The sequence below is a fragment of the Bombus affinis genome, unplaced genomic scaffold, assembly GCF_024516045.1.
Source record: "Bombus affinis isolate iyBomAffi1 unplaced genomic scaffold, iyBomAffi1.2 ctg00000070.1, whole genome shotgun sequence".
Lineage (NCBI taxonomy): Eukaryota > Metazoa > Arthropoda > Insecta > Hymenoptera > Apidae > Bombus > Bombus affinis.
The window spans coordinates 846,011-869,450 of NW_026108823.1; the positions used below are offsets into that span (position 1 = coordinate 846,011).

Consider the following 23,440-nt stretch of genomic DNA (forward strand, 5'->3'; position numbering starts at 1 on the left):
ACAATCCACCGTGACCTCAAGATACCTACAGTCAAAGATGAAATACACAAGTCCAGAAGCAGATATAACACAAGAGTCAACAACCACCACAACCCACTAGTCACCCAACTACTGGACACGACGGACCGATCTACATTTATCATATTTTATATAAAATTAGAAGGGACCTTTAAAAAATTGCATGCAACAACACACTTACAGGTACTCTTGAATTAGTTTTTCTACATGTCCGATTATGTCTTTATATGTATATGTCAATTCAAATTTATTTTCTTAAATGTCCCTTAATGAAAAACTAACACTTCATATTAACTTTGAACTTTTGAGTTCTTAGAATATTCTGATTTAGTCACTGGCTGTACCATAAATTCATTTACAGATATTATATTTCCACCAAGAGCTAGTTTTATTATGAGCCTTCCTGCATCATCATCGAATCCTTCTATTTGACCATAATTATTACTTTGTTTTCCAGCTATAATTTTCACAAATGTTCCTTTCTCGATTTTAACTTCTTCCTCTTCTTTTTTGGAATCTGTATTTTTCTTCTGCAATGCTACTTTGTCTGCTCCAAGACCCATACCTTTTGGTCGTAATTCTGGTATGACAGCTGCTACTAATCTGTAATAGTTAGAATAAACGATTGTGAAATAAAAAATGATGTTCTCTGTTTACTTTCCAATAAGTGATGTATTAAATACATATAATTAATTTAATCCAGAGTAAAATTCATACTTTTCATTTCAACCAATTCCCTTTCCTGGTTGCCATCCCATTCCCCTTAACATTGCTACACCAAAAGCATCAATAGGAATTTTTTCATAATCTTCTAACGTAGACTGAAAAATACAAAACGATATTTATAATATGCAAATGTAATACATCTGTGCATTGCACATCAATATGTTGATAACGTACCTGTTCTTTGCCTCTTAATGATTCATCTTCTACTAAAGGTAAAGTTAAATCATTTGTTTTAGTTTCATATTTATTCTTTGACTTAAGTTCCTCAATGATTTCTTTCGTCGCTTGCTCTTCTAAAGTAACAACTTTATTTTCACTATCTTCAACTGGCTCTTTCGTTATTGATATTATTGGCGATGTTTTTCCATTAGATAGCTTTGATTTTGCCTCGTTAACAATAGCGTCTCCTACCTTTTCCTTATCTGCCTTCGGAAGGAAAATGTCTGCATCTATTTTATTAAGAATTCTATCATGCCAGGTTTTTGAACCTAGTAGTGGAATAATTAGAGGTTCATCTTTTTTTTCTTCCTCACTGAAATAAAAAAATTGTTTTCAAATATATATATTCCGCTATTGGTGATTTTTATAGGTTAGGTTGAGGTTATATGTTTCTTGATTATAAATTTTACTTTTTGAACTCACCCTATTACTTTAATACCTTTCTCATCAAGGCATTCAATGCAATCAACTTTCTTTTTTTCTTGTGGAATAGCATTTTTTAACACAGGTTTCTTAATAGATTTCGCAAAACCGAAGGAAATCTTCTTTCCTTCTTCTGCCATTTATTTGTTATTTTAACACTGACTTATAGATCAATACACATGTATATACTAGACATAAAGATTGATGTCACTTGAATCTATGTACATGAATCTAATATCTTATTATACTTTATTAATCTACTCAAAATTACTTGCACATTACTAAAATTTCATTCCGACAATGTATCAAGCGCCTGAATAAGTGACATTAAAGTAAACATATATCAAAGAGGAAACAAGAAGAACTGACGCCTATGGTTTTCTATGTTACAAAGCTAGTGCTGCACCATACGGCCAAATGCCGAAGGTGGCTTATGCTAGTATATACCTGCCTATACGTTTCAATGAGAAAATCGATATTATGTGTTCATGTGAAAATTCACATTTCCCTAGGAGCTGTATTTTGATAGATTTAAGCTTCTAATGGAGCATTTTAAACGTATAGAGTATACTATGAAGTAGATAGTAGTGCGGATCATTTTATATTCATAGAAAATTTGAATGTATAGAAATGTACAAAATGCTCATGATATGCAAAAATATGCAAAATATTCAAAGTAAACCAATCATCAAAAAGTTTAGAAGGTGAAACAAATTTCTTTAATAACACCTAGATTAATTTTTATTTGTTAACAATCCCATATATAACCATAGCTTTTTCCCGGCGCATATACGCGCCCTTACATGCGTCAATAAGATAAGGGGAAATAAAAGACAGATTATCGATAAAATACACTAACACATATGTAATACGTGGATATATAACCACTCAGATTACACATATTATATATTATAAGGGAATATGTATACCACGTATATATGTAGAACGAATATTTCAAACTTGTTTATAGCCCGTGCGCACACATAAATGCACGCACACGAACAATTTTTCGAACGATAATTATATTAATAATTTATAACCATTTATATTTTTATATTTTTATATTTTTATATTTTTATATTTTTATATGATAAGCATTTATATTTTTTAAAATATGTTCTTATGGCATACATATTTATTCCACGCTTCATATCTATCCACATCCGTAACTGTAGGTGACATTGTTTTTTAACAATTTTGCTATTATTTCATAATTCTTTAATTCATATTTCAAAGTCGTAACAGATGTTTCTTTCTTTTTTCAAGTTTTTCCCATATTGGACTTATTTCTAGCAGCCATGCTTGCTTACAAAGCAATTTTATATCCACGCAAGAATATTTTTCAGTAGATTTTATTATGTGGTTTACAATATCCATATTCTCTAATAACTGGTTGCTAAGGTATAATTTGAACATACCAAGTCGAGTAACTTCATTTGGTAATGATACGTATATTTTCTTTTCAAGGCATCTGCGTAAAGCTGCATCAATGTCCCTAATAATATATTTACAATAAATATTATTGTTCTGTTATATTAATAATAACAAAGGAATATTCCGCACAACACAATAATTAAGATTAAGATAATGAATAATTATGATATTAAGATATTTTCTACTTAGAAAACATTGAAATAGCGTGATATACGTAGCAAGGGCAATTAGTTACAGCCAAAAGAACTACATTAGAATTTTCGTTAGATACTAATCCATCCAATCTAGAAAGAAGTTCTGATCTGAATCTCTTTGCAGGTTCAGACAATGTACAGTTTACTCCTTTATTTGTGCCTATCCAGTCAATCTCATCGATAAAAATAATTGTAGGCGAAAAATTATAGGCAAGTTCAAATAAAACCTGTTCAGTTTAACAAATGTATTTATTATTTATTAAATATTATATTCAAAATTCCTTAAATTCATTGTTTCATCACGAACGTAATATCATTTCGTTTTCCAAACAACTATTCTAGTTATATATGATTATTATTATATATGATAGATATATTCCAGAATCTCTTCTTCATAGACAAAGGAAATCAACTTACACGGATATACTTCTCGGAATCACCTCTCCATTTGCTCACCAATGAGCTGGCCGTTATGTTAAAAAAGGTGCATTGGCATTCTGTTGCGACTGCCTTCGCCAACATCGTCTTCCCTATTTCGTAATTGCTTGTATAGCAGAATAACTTTCCAGGGAGAAAATGGGCCTTTAAAAAAGATAAGGTACTTGAGGAGATACACAATGGCCTCCTTAATAGCAGATTTACATTCCTCTAGGCCTACGATGTTGTCCCAATATACATTTAATTTTGTCAGTATGATTTCCTGCGACAATACAAAGATGAAATGGCGCATAATCTCCGTATTAATTTCCGTAAATGTTATGTAATTCGTTATTTAAAGCTTTACTGAAATCAATATTTACAATACGTATATTAATCGAAAATAACTTACGCATGAAATGTCTTCAATAATCTTCCATAATTCCAGATTGTCTATATAAAGCTTCTGAGCCTATTTTGATATCTTTGATTGCGTGGATTGTTCCATTAAGATGTTAAATAGCTCTCCTCTTCTGATGAAGATTCATCGCTTTCATTGGCGAAAATTGATGTCACTGTCATTGCGAGATTAATATCATCCGTAGCATCACCCCTCATCTTCTGTTGTGCATTCCTCCCTTTCACAGACCCAGATACAGACTCACTTCTCGTTTGTTTGCTAACAGATTTGACACGTTTTACTACTTCTTCAAAGATTGAATGATATTGTAATCGATACGTTGAATACGTTGAGAACGTTGAATAATGTTAAATAATTTAAATTCTTACACTTTGTTCGCATTTGTCATTTCCCTCGTCTTTATTTCCTTTTCAGTTATTTTCTTGCACAATATAGGATATTTTTGGAATTTCATCTTGTAATAATTTTCATATTCTGTAAGAATAATTTCAAAATCGACGTTGTCGCAGACTCGATATTTCCGAGGTAGACGAGCTTCCCGGATTAATACATCGCTAATGTCTACATATCTAAAAAATATAATTTTTAATTCATTGAACAAATTTTATGCTATGAGTACACACTATACGATAATCATCAATTAACTGTTTTATTTCTAGGTAAGACAGACAAAAAGGATATACTGTCTATTTATTATTATATGAATCCTCGGCGATAATTTTTTGCCTTCTGCTTTTTAATTTCTAATTTTTAAAGTTTGAATTTAAATATATTTTCATTTATAACTAGTTAATCTACGTTATCGATTGAGTTACTCTATGAGTTACTGAGTTACCGATGTCGATTTTCAAATTTTGGTTCCTTCCCCTCTTTCCACACTAATTTCTATTTCGATTGGTCGCCGATATTATTCGAAAAAATTGCAACTAAGAAGATATCTAAATATATACACATAATATAAATTTATAAACATAATTTTGTTATCTACTATCTTGATACGTGCAAAGATAAATCTTAATGATATATAATACAGCGTAAATGGTTATAAATAATTAATTATTGACAATATTTATAAGAATTATCGAAAGAAAAAATCATAGATACTATGTGCGAGTGTAAAATATCACAAAAAATGAACAACAATTGTGAAAAACGCAATATGGCAAATCAATGACAAAACACACTCATGACTGTCATGGAAGTTCCAAAGTCTAAAATCTAGAATATTCCTTACCTCTTTTCGCAAATTATGAGATATCTTATTTGTGGTACCTTGCAGCGATAAATCACCGTTCATTGTAATAGTTTTAAATGTGATAATGATATCCTTGTATTGACTATCGTTTTTCGATAGTTACGAGAATTTTCGTTTATTACTTTGAGACAATCCGTCACTTCCTTTCTCTTATAAAGTTTCCCTTCAACTCCGTTGAAAACTGAGCATCAAACAGGAGACGAACGATTTGTTGTCATGGCAATGTTAGTTCACACGTAAGCAGGGTGCGAATATAATGATGGAATAGTCGAATCCTGTCTACTGTATAGTAAGATGGATGCGACATGGAAATAGAAAGAGAAGGCTGTATATAAGCATTTTCTATCCTTGTTTAATCAGGCATGCACACTAGTGGACACTGACGGCGCTCGTTTACCGTTGTTACACATTTCCGGTACAAGTACGCGGGCATTAGAGAAGGACGGAACGGTCTCTCTCTTTACCCCTATATCGCGTTTTTAGTTCGCTCACGCGCTCTGTACTTATATCTATTACATTTCCACCATAAGCAGCGGCCGTGCAGTGACTTACAAAAGTTTCGAACTCGCGGACGTTTAATCACGTTCCCTACTCCGAAGGGGTAAGTACAAAGTTGCTCGTCTCAGTACTCTTGTTAGAAGTTTTATCATCTTTTTCATTTCGTGGCTACAAGTTTTTCCAGGAAATTCTTATCGTTTTACAAGGGCTGTGGGACACAGTGACGTCAGCTATCGATCATATACGCGAATTTGTTGTAAATTAATTAGGAGAATATCTGGAGTTGTTTATCGTTGCCAGCTGTAAAATATTAGAATTTTTCATTCATAATTGTCATATTTTCGACTCTTCCGTTGCCAAGACCATCTTGAAAGATTTTTGGTATGTTCCATCACCCTTGTTAAAAGTGTGCCCATTGGTTAGCTATATTGATTTTAAAAACCAATACGTATATCAAGTTTATTATCTAACAGAAACAAAGAAATTCGTTTTATTAACGAATTTTCGATGTTTCTTCTCAATTTCCTTTAGCATCGAACGAAGAACATTATTTGATCAAACGTTTCATCGTTCAGATTATATTTCGTTTAAAAAGATTGAAATTGATATTGAGATAAAATCAAAAAGTATCCGTTGTTCTCGAACATTCTAGTATTCCTTCGCCGCCCGGGAGAAAGACAGGTATGAAGAAAGAGGATATTTTTTTTATTAACTTTTTAATATTGATATTTCGACAAATATTGACGTGTGCAGTGAGAAAATCGAGTGAAATTTTCAATAATATCGTTTTAATAATTTGTGAAACGAATTAGTTTGGTTTTTTCCATTTTTATTAGTTTCCGTCAGTGCTGATTGACGCGCCACTCCAGTTTCCATTTCCGTTTCTCGAAATTTCCTACGTCCTTGGTCTTTGGGACTCTTTGCCCAGGTAACTGCATTGCTTCTGGGTACGTCTCACCGTTCGGGTCTCTCGAGCTTTCGGTGTCAGTTGTTACCGTTGAAGGAAGAGAAGCTGGTGACGGATATTATCGGATAAATCGTTTATTCTGGAAAAGTTCGAGTAAGTTCGTTCTGTTTGAATAAATCAAGACATAGATCAATTTTTATCGTATCATCGTGATTCGCCATGTCGTACGTTTGGTTTCGGGATACCATATGTTTTTAATTTGGTACTTTTAATTTGACATTTTACGCCTATAATCGTGACAGGAAGATACTTTCAGTGAATTATAAATATTTTAAATTATAAATTATAAATATTTGTTATAAATTACAATCATACTACGGGGAAAAGTGAAACATATGTTTTCTTGTGGAACGATTCATGTGATAGTAAATTATTCGAAGCATAATAATGCTTAATTAAACATCTATACGGTAACATTTACGGACGAATATTGGGGTAATATTATCGCGTCGCTTTAATCTGGCATTTAATGCTTTGATTGCGGTCTTTGAAATGGCATCACAGATGCTGGTATAATATCACACGAAAAAGGAAGGACCACCAAGTGCACCAGTGCGTTGCAGCCATCGGGGGTGGCTTTGACGCCGGTGCCGAGGAGAGGCGCAGAACGTGTTCGATCGACCCGCGAACGCAGCCCGTGCTCATACTGCGACAGAGTTCGTTTCAGTTAGTCTCAGTCGCTGTTTGCCCGTCGACAGCGTATAGTCGCGCCGGCCAACGATTATTTTTTCTTTTTTTGTTTCTCGATAATTCTCTCGCAACGTTCTATACGTACACGTTCTATACGTACACCATCAGTTTATCGCGTGATCATTGTTCCCGCTTCCCCTACCTTTTGTCACGTCCTTCAAAGAAGATTTCCCTTCAGTTTTTTGTTGTTTGGGGAAAATTCATCGCTCGGACACATGGATTTATCGACACGACGGTTTATCGAGGCATCAGCGTGATGTACTTTTCAAGTTTCATATTTTCTCTATGATACTTTCTAAGGAGAATTTAGAATTCGAAAGATATCAATTTCCAGGAAATATAGGTCTTTATGAGACCATCGATAGGTTTGAATTTAATTAACTCTCTTATAATTGGTATTTCAATTTTTTAATTCCTTAAATTTAGCTTTCTTTATGCGGTTTCTTTAGCTTTCTTTAGACGATATAACGCGGGCATTTTATGATATATCCAATATATTCGTATATATTTTACTTTATACATTCGATAAATTTCCTTGGTTGGCCGGCCTGCAACCCACATACGGCACTTAATAAAAATTTGTTTCGTTAGAGGTCGGTGTTTGTTCATCTTCGTCATAAAAATGTCATGACGTCATATCATATCACAAGGGTTCTTCTGAAAGCTAGATATTCGATAACAAGATTAATGGTTTTCGGTAGCTTGCAATGTCAAGCTTTGAACTGGCGGGATCGCCTTGCTGTCAAATCGCCATTCAGCAGCGACCATATTCTTTAACTACGTTCAAGACGTATATCACGCTACAGGAACCATCAAAGGAGGATAATTGCAAGTTAGTTGCCCCTTAGAAACGAGACAGTTGGTTGTTACTTGTTATCCGTAGTTGGTAGTTGTTCTCCTTAGTCGCCACATATTATAAAGACGACATTCATAGTCACCAGTTGCCTTCGCTAATAGTTTCTTGTTGTCTGTAGTTAGTTCTCGTCATCGCTATGTATTCCATCAACCACGTAAAATTTAACATATAGGATTTTATTCTTTTTTATTCTTTCTGTAGGAAGATTCTTTAAGTAATATGAATTTAAGTAACTATTTTATGATACAATAAAGTGGAAAAACGATTATTTTACGTAACGTAATGTTTTAAAGAACATTGAATTTAAAGGATTCAGATAGATATCTTAAACGTAATTAAACCCTCCATATCGTAACAAATTAAAAGAAATTGCGCAAGAAAGTACAAATACATTTAATGCATAAAACATATATTTAAAATCCAAATGTAGGCGTTGACGCGTGCGTGCTACATGTTCGAAACGTTCGTTACATCCGCGATAAAATTTGTAACGACGAAGAAGCTTAACATATGGTGTGCTTCAAGACGACAGTAAAAAGTGTTGGCGGATTTTTCGAAATTTCTTCCATTCTTAATAAAAATATATTGTATAAATATAGTAAGATTTTTCAAATTTAAATAGTTATAATGATTTGAAAGTTTACAATCGTACGGTTCTGTTTTATCCTTTGAATATACCTGTCATTTTCATATCTCCTTTTAACTAAACTAAATATTTGGAAATCCTATAATTTGTACACTTCTATTTGTGACTAAGATCGATGAAATTAACGCGTAACTATGCTTTCAATAATGGCTTCGATGTATTGCTCACCATTATGGCGGATTAACGTCTCTAAGTGATCGACCTTAATCACTAAATGGCAGCCGCGATTCAGTGGTAGAGCCTTACACATGACGGACATTGCAAGCGCTTGTAAGACGTCTATCGTGAAACGTTTCCAATAGCATCGATTACGACGACGGTGAAATCCGAATAGAAATATATATCGCGTATCGCTTCAGCCTGACATGTCTTAAAATAGAATCACAATTTTTCGTTCTTAAAAAAAAAAAAAAAAAAAAAAGAAAAAAAAGTCTATAAAAATTATATGCAAATAAAATAGATAAATGGATAAATGGTTGTACAAATTTATAAAACAGATATTACAAATATACGTAAATAAATTATATATTTATAAATTGTTTGTTTAAATATCTGTTTGTTTAAATAAATAAAAGGGATATTTACGACTTACAATGAACGTAGTCCTGTTTTTAGTTTTAAACAAAGCAAAAACGGAAAACAACTTTTTAAAATGTAAAACTCAACGCAACAGTGGTTTGTTTTAATTAATCAATAACGTTCAAAGTTAATTAATTTAGAGTGGTTTGTACATTTTGTATGCTCGCCGTATTTTAACGTTTGATGTGTAACGTTTGATGTAGTACTTGATGCCCGAAAAATCGAAAAATAATTAAATTTGATCGTTTCGTCGAATTTACAAGTGTGTATATTCGTGTGAAATCCTATGTGCTTGTGTATGCTGATGTGAAAGGCGGTAATATACTTTTCTTTTTTCGATTATTGTTGTCAACTTTTGTGTGGAATAAATCAATTCCGTGAATAGAAGTGCAATCAATACAGCTTACTATGAAATGATAGCACAACAACAGTACATATCGCCATTGACGTCAGCTTCACAAAATTTCTCGAGTATCGAGGTCGTCCATTTGGGTTAAGAATTTATTTCCAAAATGCCACAAGCACGAATATCTTATGGAAATCCACTGTATTTCCACTGTAATTTTTAATAATCAGATTCCATATTGTATGCTACGATTCGAGGAAAATCCGCAGCTAATTATTATCTTTGCTGCCTTTAAATACCATAAATAGTCGTCCGTAAATTTTAAAAGATTTTCTGTGCCATACTTATATTGTGTATTTTAGTCTTAAGGTGCGGGTCGTGTTCAATTAATCGAAAGTGATGAAACTGTAATGGGTCACGATAGTCAAATATTAAAAATGGTCTCGTTGGCTACATTTAAAATCTTTACGAGATATATATGCATAGTACGTTGCTACTAGCAACGGGTAGCGATGAGCAATAGAGAACAGTACCTTCCTTATCTCGTCGTGATTATGTACATAACAGTAATGCAAAGTACTCGTACTGAATATCTTACAACATCTACATAGATTTTCAGATTTGTTTCGAATATTACCAGCATAACCATGATAGTAGAATTCTGTTACAGTATTAATTCTATAGTGCCGTTATGCATAATACAGCCCTAAAATGTTTCTACAAATATACGAATATTTTCGTCAGCTACTATATTCCAACCATGGCTTATTATGAAAGGAAATATATAACGAAATTACTTGTTTTTTTAGACTAAATTAGTTTAATTTGAATAATTTTAGTAATTGTGTAGGATTGAACAACAACTTATCATTAGCTTCACTCGAGACTTGATTGCACGTAGCAACGTAATTGCGTTGGAACTGAGGGTAGAAAACAATGTCAACCGTTAGACGCGTCTGTCTGGCGAATGTGTAACGCGTGAATAATAGATGGCGGCAATCACGTGAACCCTACTTATAGCTGTTTCGGCTTATATCGTAGCATTCAACCTAGGGTAAAACGATAGGGATCATTAGAAGTTGAATGGCCGGCTGATCAGCCTCATTTTGTTCCATTTTTTAATCAAGCGATGAATCGACAAATTGTACAGATTTCGATGGTTATCACAGTTCTCTGGGAATTTTGAAGCGCGGTTCGTCGAATTTAGTCGGATTGGCTACAGACTCTTTTACGAGCAGCTTGAAACTCGATCTAGTTTCGAGAAAATGAAAAATTCGTTTTATCTCTTTGCTTCCCTGTTCCTTCCTTCCTCTTTTTTTTGCTTTTTACATTGCGTTAAGACCGGCTAAATAATATTGATTGCCATGGACGTTGGCTGGTTCAAAATCACTGACATCGACGATAACAAAAGTAAGTTTGATGATCATTTATCTGAGCCGGTGTTATTCGACTTGAGCTCTGCACATTTGTTAATATTATTCAGTAGGGATGAGATACTACAAATTTTAAATAACTTCGATTAAAATTATATTATAAAAATTATATTACATTAACGTTTAGAAGTCAATAAAGTGGAAAGAATTACGCGAGATAATGTAAATATAAATTATATTACAAGGAAACAATACGGCTAGGTAATTTGAAACATTCTAGCTAAAATTGCATTCTTTCAAAGTTAGGACGTACAGTATTTACAAAGTAGATTAAGTATCAAATGGGGTACTTAAGAAAATTCATGTTATCATTCTTTAGTAAACATTTTCAGGTAATAGCCTTCTGCAAAAGCTGCTTTACGTTACGTTAACGTATTCATTATTAATATTAATCATATTGTTCTTATCTCCTAGGGGCATAACAATCCATTTTTATATTGTGTTAAAACTAAATTTCTATTAGATTGTTGCAAAATTTTCTTTCGTTTTATAAAGAAATGATAGATTTTTTGTTTTATGTTATTTTATATTAAATTGGAGAAAGGTGGATCGCACATAATTCAATAAAATAATATAAAACAAAAAATATCGTACATCTATCATTTCTTTAGAAAACGAAAGAAACTTTTAGAACAACCTAATATTTCTCTCCAACGACACTTCTACGATGTTAAAATACTTGATAAAAAAATTTGATAAAAATATTAAGAAATTCTAATATTGATTTAAACGTATCGATTTATTTACTTTTCGCTGCCAGAAATTGTTAATTATGATTTCCACTTAAAAGCGTATTTCATATTATGAGGATAAATGATCAAATTCATCTCTAATATACACGTTAGAGAGTCATTTATAGCTGCAATCCTGTTTGCCGCTCATATTCCTGGAACTCGATAATTCACTAGGCGATTGCTTTAACCGTGCAGAATACATCCATAAATAATTAATCGCTATTAATATTCCATCGACTTTTGAAAATCCCTGATGTGATCTATTTCACGTGATGAGAATACGTGTAAAGTGAGGTTATTGCTTGATTATCTTTAGTCGAATAAATCGAGTGATTCAAATTATAATGCGGAAGAAAGTCAAAACTATGTATATTATTTTTTTCAATTTTTATGTATCATTTGACGGAAGGAAATTTCGTAAGTAAGGTTCACCTTCTTTAATGTCAATGATTTTGAGATATGTTATTAAGCTCCAAATTCTAAGCAATCTTCTATATATATGTCGGGTCGGCGTTAAGATTTGAGTTATGGTTGAGGGCGTGAAACGAATCCCTATTGGCGCTAGACGTGATCATTATGCAATAGAGGAGATATTTACTAGTGCAAATATGACTATGATGGAATTGGACAAGTAATCGGATAATTAGGTACTCGAGAAGCTAATGACAATGATCCTAGGCTCACTAACGAATCCGCGGTCAAGGGGATGATGGACTCTACTTTTCCTCAGCGTCTAAGTTGTACTCAATGTTAATGCACGAGGCAATCACTACGTATCTGAGAGTTACTTGAATCGTCTTTGAGGTCGTACCGGAGAGTGGTTCTCCATCACGGTAACGCTGTCGAGGAAAACTATGATGGGTGTGCCCAAGGGCACGAAATCATCGGATTCGTGGAGAAAAGCCTTCATTCGGAAAGTGAGGGAAATTGGCGTTACTGTTAATTGGTCAATTTCCATGTTGGTGGTTAGGGAAGGGTGCTAGCCGCCCTTAAGAGAAAGTTCGAGAAGAGGAAGCGTCGTTCGTGAGAAAAATAGATTTCTCCTATTTTCTCGTAGTTGGAACGAGGACTGTTTGTCGGTTTGAAAGACTTTAGTTAAACAGATCTTAAGATTTATAGCAGGTCCTCGGGCTAGCTGAACATGTACTGTGGAGACGCGTCGACATCTGGTAATCATCTTACTCAAAGAATAGAGTCTGCGTGTGGCGAGCCACAGGACAGAAATCGTTGAAATGCTTACCGTCGTGCCCCGTCCTAAGTATTTCTTTTAAGGAGAGCTATAGGGTTACTTCATGCCTTTGTTAGACAAAACGTTCATCCCTTGACCGCGACTACGTTCGGCGACTGGTTGTCGCCTCGAGCCCGAGCTCACTATCATAAATCTCAAATAAGTACAGTCGAATCGAATGACAACAGTTTCTTAATTCGGCTATGGTGAAATCTAAATTACAATACTAGGGGTCTTCCCAAAGTTCCGAAGGGAAGGTTCCAGTATTCTTTCATCTCCGACACGGCCATTCTGACTATCACACGTCCTCGTGCGTAACTAAAATATTGAGTTTCCTAACATTAGACTCGATACAATTGACATTATTCACAATTTAACTAGATGTTCGAATAAGGCAAGGGTCCAGTGTAGCAACAAATCCTGTTCGGGGGTTTGGCAGCAAAGAAATAAAAGATAATGAAAATTAGTAGCGTTATAGTTAGTATTCAAGGTGATAGTTGCATCCTGCAGGTCATTAGTCGGATCGTAACGGCATGATGGACCATTTTCGATTTCGCACTCCAAAGGATCTCGGTCTTCTAGATCGTGTGAGCACATAGAGCTTTGTTCCACGGTTTCATCGAGCTTTACCATATTGTTGCCCCGAGATGCATACGAACCACACCGCATGTTCTCACTGAGCCTTATCATACTGTCGCCCCGAGATGCATGCGAACCACACCGCATGTTCTCACTGAGCCTTATCATACTGTCACCCCGAGATGCATGCGAATCACATCGCATGTTCTCTCTGAGCCTTATCATACTGTCGCCCCGAGATGCATACGAATCACATCGCATGTTCTCACTGAGCCTCATCACACTGTCGCCCCGAGATGCATGCGAGTCACATCGCATGTTCTCACTGAGCCTCATCACACTGTCGCCCCGAGATGCATGCGAGTCACATCGCATGTTCTCACTGAGCCTCATCACACTGTCGCCCCGAGATGCATGCGAGTCACATCGCATGTTCTCACTGAGCCTCATCACACTATTACCACAAAAAGCGTGTGAACTACATCACACGTTCTCTCTGAGCTTTATCACATTATTTCCCCGAAACACGTGCGAACTCGCTCTGCCGGGTGTTACTGGCATAGTGCTACTGATCTTCCGAGGTCGAAGTGCTCATATCGTCATGGTCACTGTTATTGCCTTCACTACAGACATCCAACTCAGCAGGGACGCGACCATCTGGCATTTTCCTCAACCTGTCGTGACTGTACTTGTACGGTCGCTTACCGTCTAATGTCCTTAAGATATACCTGTCCCCTTCCAAGACTTCTGCTATTACAAGTGGACCTCTAAATTTTGGATCTAGTTTGGTTTGATTCCTTTCCTCATTCTTGCGTAATACGAAATCACCGAGATTAAACCTAACCGCTTAAGCTTTAGCTTTGTCAAATCCATCCTCATCATACCTAGCACTAGTTTCCATCCACTTTATTGCCTGTCGTCTTATATTGGAGATATCGATACTTTTGATGTTATCGGGTAACAACAGATCGTGAAGTCTTGCCGTTCTACCTATTAGTAGTTCTAATGAGCTCGAGTTTGTCACGCGGTTGGTGGTGCAATTCAAAGCCAACTGTATTTCCCCAATCGCGTCTTGCCACGGCCGCCCGGTCGTCTCTACTACCGTGAACATATTTTCCAATGTACCCATAACACGCTCTACCTGTCCATTGGCTCTACTAGCACCGATCGCTATCAAGTGAACTTTAATTCGTTTGCTTTCGCAGAATTCTCGAAATTCTTTTACCCTTAAAACATCTTCCCCCGATCTGCTATTATCCGGCAGGGACTCCCGAATAAAAATATAGCGGATTTAAGCGCTTTAATGGTGTTAAGGGAATCTATCTTACGAGTATGATGCAGGTATACGAATTTAGTGAAGACGTCGATCAAAACAATGACGTACTCCTTTGAATTGCTTTTACCACTCAACTTGCCTGTTATGTCCATGTGGACCGTATGCCAGGGTATGCTGGTCTTAGGTATAGGATGCAGTTCGGCTTGTATCTTACCTAAACTAGCTTTCGAAACTTGACAAGCATGACAGTTCTCAATGAATCGGCGAACGTACTTCGCCATCCCTTCGAACCAGTAATACTCGTATAGTTTCTCCAGCGTTTTCTCCCAACCTAAGTGCATAATTGACTGGTGCACATGGTTAATAACAGACTATCTAAAACACCTTGGGACTATAGGTACACAGAGAATCCTGCCTTTTCTTTGTAGCCTACGGTGCAGAGTACCGAACCGTAATTCGTATGTATTCGCGATGTCTTCCGCGAGTCCATCGTTTTGCAATCCCTTGACGATTTCCAAGGTTTGAGAATCACGACGTTGTCCCGCTAATAGCCAATCTTCCGTAATTTCGGCCAGTCAACTATTTTCTCTTTGATTTTGTCGAATTTAATAAGGTCAACGCCTGTGGGGTTTCGCGACAAGAAATTTGTGAGCCGTCCGTTTACTTTCCCGATACATAATGGCAAAAATAAAAGTCTGCAAGTAAGCCCATCACCTATGGTCCCTGTTATTTAAATGTACTTTATCACTCGATACTTTCAACGAGTTGCAATCCGTGACGACAAGAAATTCCCGTCCCTATAGATAGTGACAGAAATGTTTTACGGCGTTTACGATAGCTAATGTATTGAGTTCATAGGAGTGATATCTGGATTCCGCGGGGCTGGTTCTTTTACTGTAATACTCTATTACCTTGTTCTTACCTTCGGCTTGATGCGTCAAAATCACCTCGTAACTCTCCGAGCTAGCGTCAGTATGTAGTTCTATCGGGTAATTGGGGTTGAATATCGTTAGCACCGGCGCGTCGGTCAGGGCGGAAACTACCTGTTGTCTTATTTTCTCGTGTCTATCTGTCCAAGTTATATTTCTGTTATCTGAGATGAGCGCATACAGGGATTTCATCGTCTGTGAGAATTTAGGGATGAATTTTCGGAAGTACGGAGCTAACCCTATGAACTGCCTGAGCTGTGTAACGGTCGTTGGCACAGGTGAAGAACTTAAGGTGTGTATTTTACCCGGGTTAGGACGAACTTCTCCGTTATGAATTACATATCGCAAATGGAGCACCGATGTCTTTAGAAAAGAACGTTTCGCAAAATTAAAAGAGAATCCGGCTTTTACGAGGGTATCTAATACGGTGTTCAATCTTTCTAAAGCTCGATCTATCGAGTTGGCAATAATTAGGACGTCATTGAAATAAATAACAACATACGAATGAGCGAGGTCACCTAAGGCCTTGCGAATGACCCTCCGAAAGACGGACGGTGCAATTTTTCAGTCCAAACGGCATCGTTATCTACTCATATTGTCTGTCGGGGTAACGAACGCTGTAAACTCCGTTGGATTAGGATAAATAGAAATTTGGTGAAACCCGCTGGCCATGTCCAGGCTAATAAAATATCTCGCCTCTTGCAATCTCGCGACTTGATCCGCAATAAGGAGTAAAGGGTACCGATCCGCGACGATCGGAGTTCCCCCTCGATACAGTTCCCCCTCCCCCTCCCCCTCTAACCTTCATTTGCGTAGACATGCTAGAGAGATCCACTTTTCCACGGTGAAACTGTGTGTATTGTAATTTCATTTTGACAATGGTCCAACATCCTACTATGCATAAATTTAATATCAATATAAGCAGGTTTCATGCCAAGTATTACATCTAACGTATAAGCACAAACCCTGGTTTTAAATACCTTATAGTAACACCGAAAAGATTATTCAGTTGGATGTCTGGCTCAACATCAATATTTTACTTAGAAGATAATACGTCGAGAGCATGTTGGTGGATGGAATGGGAGATGAATGAAGGCTTACTTCTGTAAAATACGTAAAATGGTAGTCGGAATGAATTTTGGCGCTTGGGGACAGAAAAAGAGCTGACTGATACTGTCATACACCTGAATTTATAAAATTTTGAAAATCGATGTAACCTTTGAACTTTATCGTATTCTGTTTCATATCACAAATTATTGTTCCCGAAATGTACGTTTAGTGTTATAATATATTTGACCAATGGTTCTCAAATACTAGTTTTGCTAAAGCAATGTTGGAATTGGAGCAATTCTATCTTCTTTTATTCTTTGAATGACCTGGATTTTCGAGTAGTCTAGTGACGCTTGATCCGTACAATTAATCGATTTCTTCTTATTACAGAGCTGCAAGAGATTCCGCGTTGGACGCCGATGTTGCGAGTTCGAATGCCTGGATGAGGTTGGCACTGAGTATTGGTCCGGATCTGATGTGGTTATCGTCGATGGTTCACCTAAACTTGAAAAACATAGTGTATTGTGGACGCTGAGCTTAGTGATGGCAATTGTAATATTTTAATTTCTCAATAAAGATTCCGATGGCGCCGTTGACAAAATTCGTACCTTATAAACGTCGACGATTAGCTTCAGCCACCGGGAAAAGAAGTAGTGTACAATGTAGTGTGTTAACGAAGAATCATTTGTAACTGAATAATTATACCTCGAGAAGATTATACCTGAGTAATTATATTTATTCTTATTTTCTTCCCCTTTATTTCATTTGAATAGATTTTTGTATTCAAAGAGCGAGGTATGATTATTTCAGATGGGTTAATTTGTTTTTATATATGTCAAAAGAATGAAAGGAGATGACGATGAATCGGTGACAGGTAGAAAATTGTAATCTGTTGTATTTCCATGGTACTGTATACTTGATTATATTTTGTTCAATATTATTCATATTCTATCATGTAATTTGGGAATATACATACATATACATATATGAAAATATAGTGGTATACTTATCCCCTAATCTTTGTGATTTCTATGAAAATTTTATGATTCATTGTCACTTGTATGAAGGACGGAAATATAAAAAATTGATAAAATTATTAATAATATTTACAAAGAAAAAGTGAGCTGTTGGATATACAGGGTGGTTGTTAACTGGTAAAAAAAAGAAGTCGAAAATATACAAATTTTTCATTTGAGGCTTTGTTTTCGAGAAAATCGACTTTGAATTTTCGCTCGGTACGCGTGCACTTTATCACGTTTCGTTATAACGGATTTTATTGTAGATTGTGTTTCGATTGACGTTATGTTGATAAACCGTTCCAATATGTTGCACGCGTTGCACGCATACCGATCAAAAATTCAAAGTCGATTTTCTCGAAAATAAAGTCTCAGACGAAAAATGTTTATTCTATATTTTCGACTTCTTTTTTCGAGTAGAATCATCAATTTTCCGCTTGTACTATCAATTACCAACCAGCCTGTATGACAAAATTCTGTTTTAAACACCAAACTCGCCACGAGTGGCTATTTTGTTTACGAAATTAAACGAATTTAATAAATGAAATGGCAAGGAAGGAACTACAAGTGACCGTCAAACTATTTTTATGCTTGAAAAGTAATTCGCAAAGTAATATAAAATAATACTACTGATTTGTGTCAGAATTTTTCAGAATTTTTTCTTAATCTCTTGTTTTTTCCCTTCAAATTTATTATTTATTATTTATTCGGTGTCACGAAAACCGATTAAATATTAAATATCTTAAATATAGATTGAAATGAAAGCTTGTCAGTTCTCGTTCAATTGTCACTTCAATGTTGTTAGTTCAAAGGTTCTCGTACATCGTAAAGCAAGGGACCAAATCTTTAACTTATTACAAATTAAACCTTTTATTGTAATTACGAAAATTATGAAAGTCCCAAGCGAAACAAGTAGGGAACATGAACTGCTCAACGAACCAAAGAACGGCTCAGTGACAAAATTAATAAAGTAAGGATCACAAATATTACAACATTACACTCTTACATCACATAATAGTTCTCTATACAAAAGATATATAGCGAATCGACTTTTCACAACGATAAGAATCAACAGAACCAATTAAGACCAGGCGAAACTCTCATAAGACAACAATATCAGACGGATCAAATCAGCGATTTTAATCTATGTTACAAATTATAGTTATCAAGAAAAATTGCACTTTTCACGAAAATTATGCTGATGACACACTCACAATGCATTTTATAGTTGATAGTCGGATGTGCTCGTGGCCATCAGGAGTATAAAGACGACGTTTTTAGAAAATGACAGCGCTGTCGGGTTTTAAAAGCTTTTATTTTTTTATTCATCATTACGAAGATTGTGATGGAAGAACGTAATGGGGTAAAATCTGACGATTCCTTAATGAAGAATGCTTAAAGAGATTCTATAGAAAACGGTGATCGTTTCGTTGGGTAGTTCATTCGAATTTATTTATTTTATTATTGATTATTGAGATAGAAGGGTCGAGAGCTTGGTGGAATATCAACTTTGACGCTACAACGCTTCATCTCTTTTCAAGCTCACCAGTCACGAACCATGGTTCACTGAATATATCTTTTTGGAAAATCCTTTTTGGATTTTCGTACGAGAAACATGGTATGTTTGACAAGGGATTTTCTTTTGAGGCAATTTAGAGTGACAAAAAGGTCTTTCTGTTAGGTAGCTTGTCGATAAAGATGTTTTATTAATAACGTAAATGGAACGAGTAGTTACGAATTTAAATAGAATATGACCAAATGGAATATATATCTTCTCTTCGACTTTCATAAGCTGAAAGCCCCGTATCTAAATTTTATCTTAATTATTTGAAGCAAAAAGTATGTTCTTTTATCTTCTTTTAGTTGTAACATTCACTATATTATGCTTTGTTTATATGCTAAAGCTCATATTTTATGAGTTAAGGAATAAATTCGATATGGGGGGACTATATTGTTAGATTGTTAAATGTAACTAAATGGAACTCATAGTTTATTAAAAACTGTGGGATAAATACGTATAAATGTTGTAGTCGTTGTAATCTATTATTGTGCTATTATAGGTATACGTGTGTACTATAGAAGGACCACCCTATTAGGTACTGACAGCTTTCTTCTAACATAATCTTTCCATAGAATCTTATAATCTTTTTCCTCTCATTGTCTCCGAATAAGAAGTGTGTAATAAATGTTCGAATTTCGGTGTGTTGAGAAAGCTGCTCGGTTAAGTTTCTGACTACAAAAATGGTCTTTTTTTATCAGAAAGAACGAAAATAAATGTTCGGCAACGAGTTTTTTTTTAAGATTTTTATTTTTACGTATCAAGTATAGGGAAGAAGTAGTGATCTCTCTTTTATCGATGAAATCATGTTAGGCGAACGTAGTAAATGGCTTCTGCAGTATCACGGAACTGTTCGTATTACTCGATTAACTGAGTTCCCCTGAGTCAGTGGTTCTCAATTCTTGAAGCGTTTATTTATCGATTAGGGAATAGTTCTAAATCTTTTTCGACTTTCTCCAAAGAATTCTCAAATTGAATATTTAAGACAGCATTTAATGAATTCAAATTGAAACACCTTATTTTATTACGTAAAATTAAAATAACATACTACAAGGAATGTCAGTAATTTGGTATTTCTCTATGCCAATTTCCTTAAAATTTGTATAAAATTTAAATGTATCTTTTGTTACTAATCTAAAAATTATTACTGTTTCCAATAATATAAGAAGTAATACCTTAAAAATCGCTCAATAAATACGCAAAATACTTTGAAGGTAACCGAGCCAAAAAAAATAAATAAATAAATAAAAAACAAATAAATAAATTTAATAGTAAACACGTAGGTGAAACACTTGCTGAAATTTGCATCACTCGACACGAGCGAACCGTTCGGAAGGAAAACGCGTTCAGCCCCCAAGGCGGTGGAATTGGGATCACTTAATTAACTCCGTTTGAATCTATCTTGAATTAATTCTCGTTTAACGACCTGTGCGTATTCAACATCATAACATTTCCGACCATATCGTTCCCAGAAGATGAAACAGCACGGTAAAACAGATGTGAATACCTATCACGAGCGAAACAGAAATGCGAAGATCCTTTGGAATAATAATAAATTGCATAATCCTAATAATAAAATTGCATGCATAGGAACCGTGGATGGAACACAAGACAAAGGTGTAGATGGTATTATAAGTTTTGAAACGAGCGTATAGGACGACAGAAATTGATCAAAAAATTGAGTTGAGCCTATTGAAGTTAGGAATAACATACTTTGATGTTTTGTTTAAAGGAGAGATATTGAGCTGTGCAAAAATTGTATAGGTTCTCTGAAGGTAAATAAGATTTTGTTGCTGAGTAAATAAACGAGATTTCAAGTTTCTCTTGAATATTGGAAATTTAAAGGTTTTGATGGTATTTTATCGTTATATTACTTCCAAATTTTAAAGGACCAAATCACATGGCTGATATTTTTAAAGTCTTTCTATATCTTTGAGGAAGTAAGATAAGGTTGATAGATAGTCGTTGTTGGTACTTAACCGAGTATGGTCATATAGTCGATTAAATGAAATTTCTATTCTTTCAGATATATATCGTCAAATATATATGTCGGATTAGGGTCAGGATTATGGAGAGGGGCGTTTGATGAATTCTCATTACAATTAGCCATTGCCGTGATACAATAAAGAGTTTACTAGCACAGGCTTATCAACAAGATTAGGCACTCGTAGCACTAGTGATAATGATCTTAGGTTCGAAACGAATCCGCGGTCACGGGATGATAAACGTATGTTCTCGCACAGTTCAAGTCTAACTCTTTGTTAACTAGATGTGAGGTATTCACTGGTTGTAAGGTGGTACTGTCACTCGTCGATGAGATCGTACGAAAGAAAGAATCTCCGTCTCGATGATGCCGTCGAGGAAAACTATAATGGGTGTGTCTAAGGACATGAGATCCCCGGATTCGTCAACGAAAGCTTTCGTTCCAAAGGTGAGGGAAATTAGCGCTGTTGCTAATTTGTCGATTTCCATATCGGCGTTTTGAAAGAGATGCTGGCCGCCCTTGAGGGGATGTTGTTGACGGGGGGCATCGTTCGTGGAAGATAGGTTTCTCCTATCTTCCCGTAGTTGCAACAAAGTCTATTTGAAGGACTTCGCTTGACTAAATCTTAAGATCTATAACGGGTCCTCACGTTAGCTAAACATACACTACAAAGGCATGCCGACATCCGGCGATCATCTTACCCGGAGGACAAAATCTGCGTGTGGCGGGCCGCGGGATAGAAACTATTGAAGTATTTACTGCCACGTGTCGCTACGACTATTTATTTTAAGGAGAGGTATAGAGTTACTCTGTGCCTTTGTTAGATAAAACGTTCATCCCTTTGACCGCGGCTACGTTCGGCGATTGATTGTCGCCTCGAGCACAAGCTCATGATCATAAATCTCGAATAATCGGAGCGGCATTTGTTTAATCTAAGTTACAACGTTACGGTATTCCCGCGAATCCAAGGAGGGGTTCCGGTGTTCTTTCATCTCCGACATATATTATATATCAATGTTAATTGTTATCTGTGTTGGCGTAGTGAATAAACACATTGATGTTCGGTGTTTCAATTATCAGAATTATAATCGATGTTAAATGTATAGAGTGTCAAAAAATTATTTGTTGTAGCTGTGGAAGATGGAGATCTGTTAGAGAAAATGGATCATGAAATTGATCTTGAGTATAATTTTCAGAGAAAATTTTTTATTGCATCATAAAGTACTTATCACGAGAAACGAAAGTTTCAGAAAACCCCAGGATCGTAAATGATTCGTTCTTTTGAAAAAAGCTGTTTAAAATTTCTTGTACTAATCCTTATACTAATTGTGTATACTAATTGTGTTTAGTATATTATGTTATAAATAATGGTTAATATAAGTATCAAAATAAATAGACAACAATTAATTAGATAACATCGTAATCCAGAATGATAAGCGAACAAAACGCAGTACTCAGACAGCAAACCCAACAAATCACAGTCATGCTACAACTAATTACAAACGTGCTAAGCAAAAAATAAAAAACGGACACTCTAAAAATAGCAGCCTGGAACTCAAACGGCCTACAACAATGGGCCCTCGAAATTAAAACATTCATATACAGTAACAATATAGACAAACTACTTGTCTCAGAAACACACTTCACTACAAAAAGCTACTTGAAAATACCATACTACACCATATATGATACCAAACACCCCTCAGGAAAAGCTCACGGAGGGACAGCAGTGATAGTCAGAAACGATATCAAACATTATCTACACAGCCAAGTTAACAAAGAATATTTACAAGGAACTACTGTTACAGTTCAAACTAGCAGCAACTACTTCCAGTTGTCAGCAGTATATGTGCCTCCGCGACACAAAATAACATCACAAATGTGGGAAGAATACTTCCAGGACCTAGGGGACAAGTACATCGCAGCGGGAGACTACAACTCAAAGCACACGCTATGGGGGTCAA

The 23,440-nt window shown here is 35.4% G+C and overlaps 2 protein-coding genes and 2 long non-coding RNA genes across 17 annotated transcripts in view; 2 read left to right on the top strand and 2 right to left on the bottom strand.

Annotated features, from left to right (window-relative positions):
- LOC126927031 (G-patch domain and KOW motifs-containing protein-like) overlaps window positions 1-23,440 on the bottom strand; it is a 730,127-nt gene that overhangs the window by 550,070 nt on the left and 156,617 nt on the right. For 4 of the 6 annotated variants that reach the window (XR_007715099.1, XR_007715100.1, XR_007715098.1 and 1 more), the window contains exons 3-4: window positions 919-1,155; window positions 736-839 (exon numbers count right to left, since the gene is read on the bottom strand). Coding sequence is in view for 3 of the 6 variants with exons in the window: in XM_050743336.1 (XP_050599293.1) it covers window positions 744-839; window positions 919-1,155 (333 nt within the window). In the remaining 3 variants the exon portion in view is untranslated. Of the gene's footprint in view, window positions 1-735; window positions 840-918; window positions 1,156-1,386; window positions 1,743-23,440 lie in introns of those variants that run through there. The other 2 variants (XM_050743329.1, XM_050743333.1) reach the window with 2 other exon arrangements.
- The window catches only part of LOC126927033 (G-patch domain and KOW motifs-containing protein-like), a 205,763-nt gene that overhangs the window by 65,827 nt on the left and 116,496 nt on the right, over window positions 1-23,440 (bottom strand). For 2 of the 9 annotated variants that reach the window (XM_050743351.1, XM_050743349.1), the window contains exon 4: window positions 383-621. The exons of the other annotated variants lie outside the window; for them this stretch is intronic. The gene's annotated coding sequence lies outside the window, so the exon portion shown is untranslated. Of the gene's footprint in view, window positions 1-382; window positions 622-23,440 lie in introns of those variants that run through there. 9 annotated transcript variants of the gene reach the window in all.
- On the top strand, window positions 1,802-3,205 carry LOC126927076 (uncharacterized). Its single transcript, XR_007715130.1, has 2 exons — window positions 1,802-2,090; window positions 3,139-3,205. It is a non-coding gene; the product is annotated as an uncharacterized LOC126927076 (long non-coding RNA).
- Window positions 3,567-4,225, top strand: LOC126927072 (uncharacterized). The gene is made up of 2 exons (XR_007715126.1): window positions 3,567-3,763; window positions 3,880-4,225. It is a non-coding gene; the product is annotated as an uncharacterized LOC126927072 (long non-coding RNA).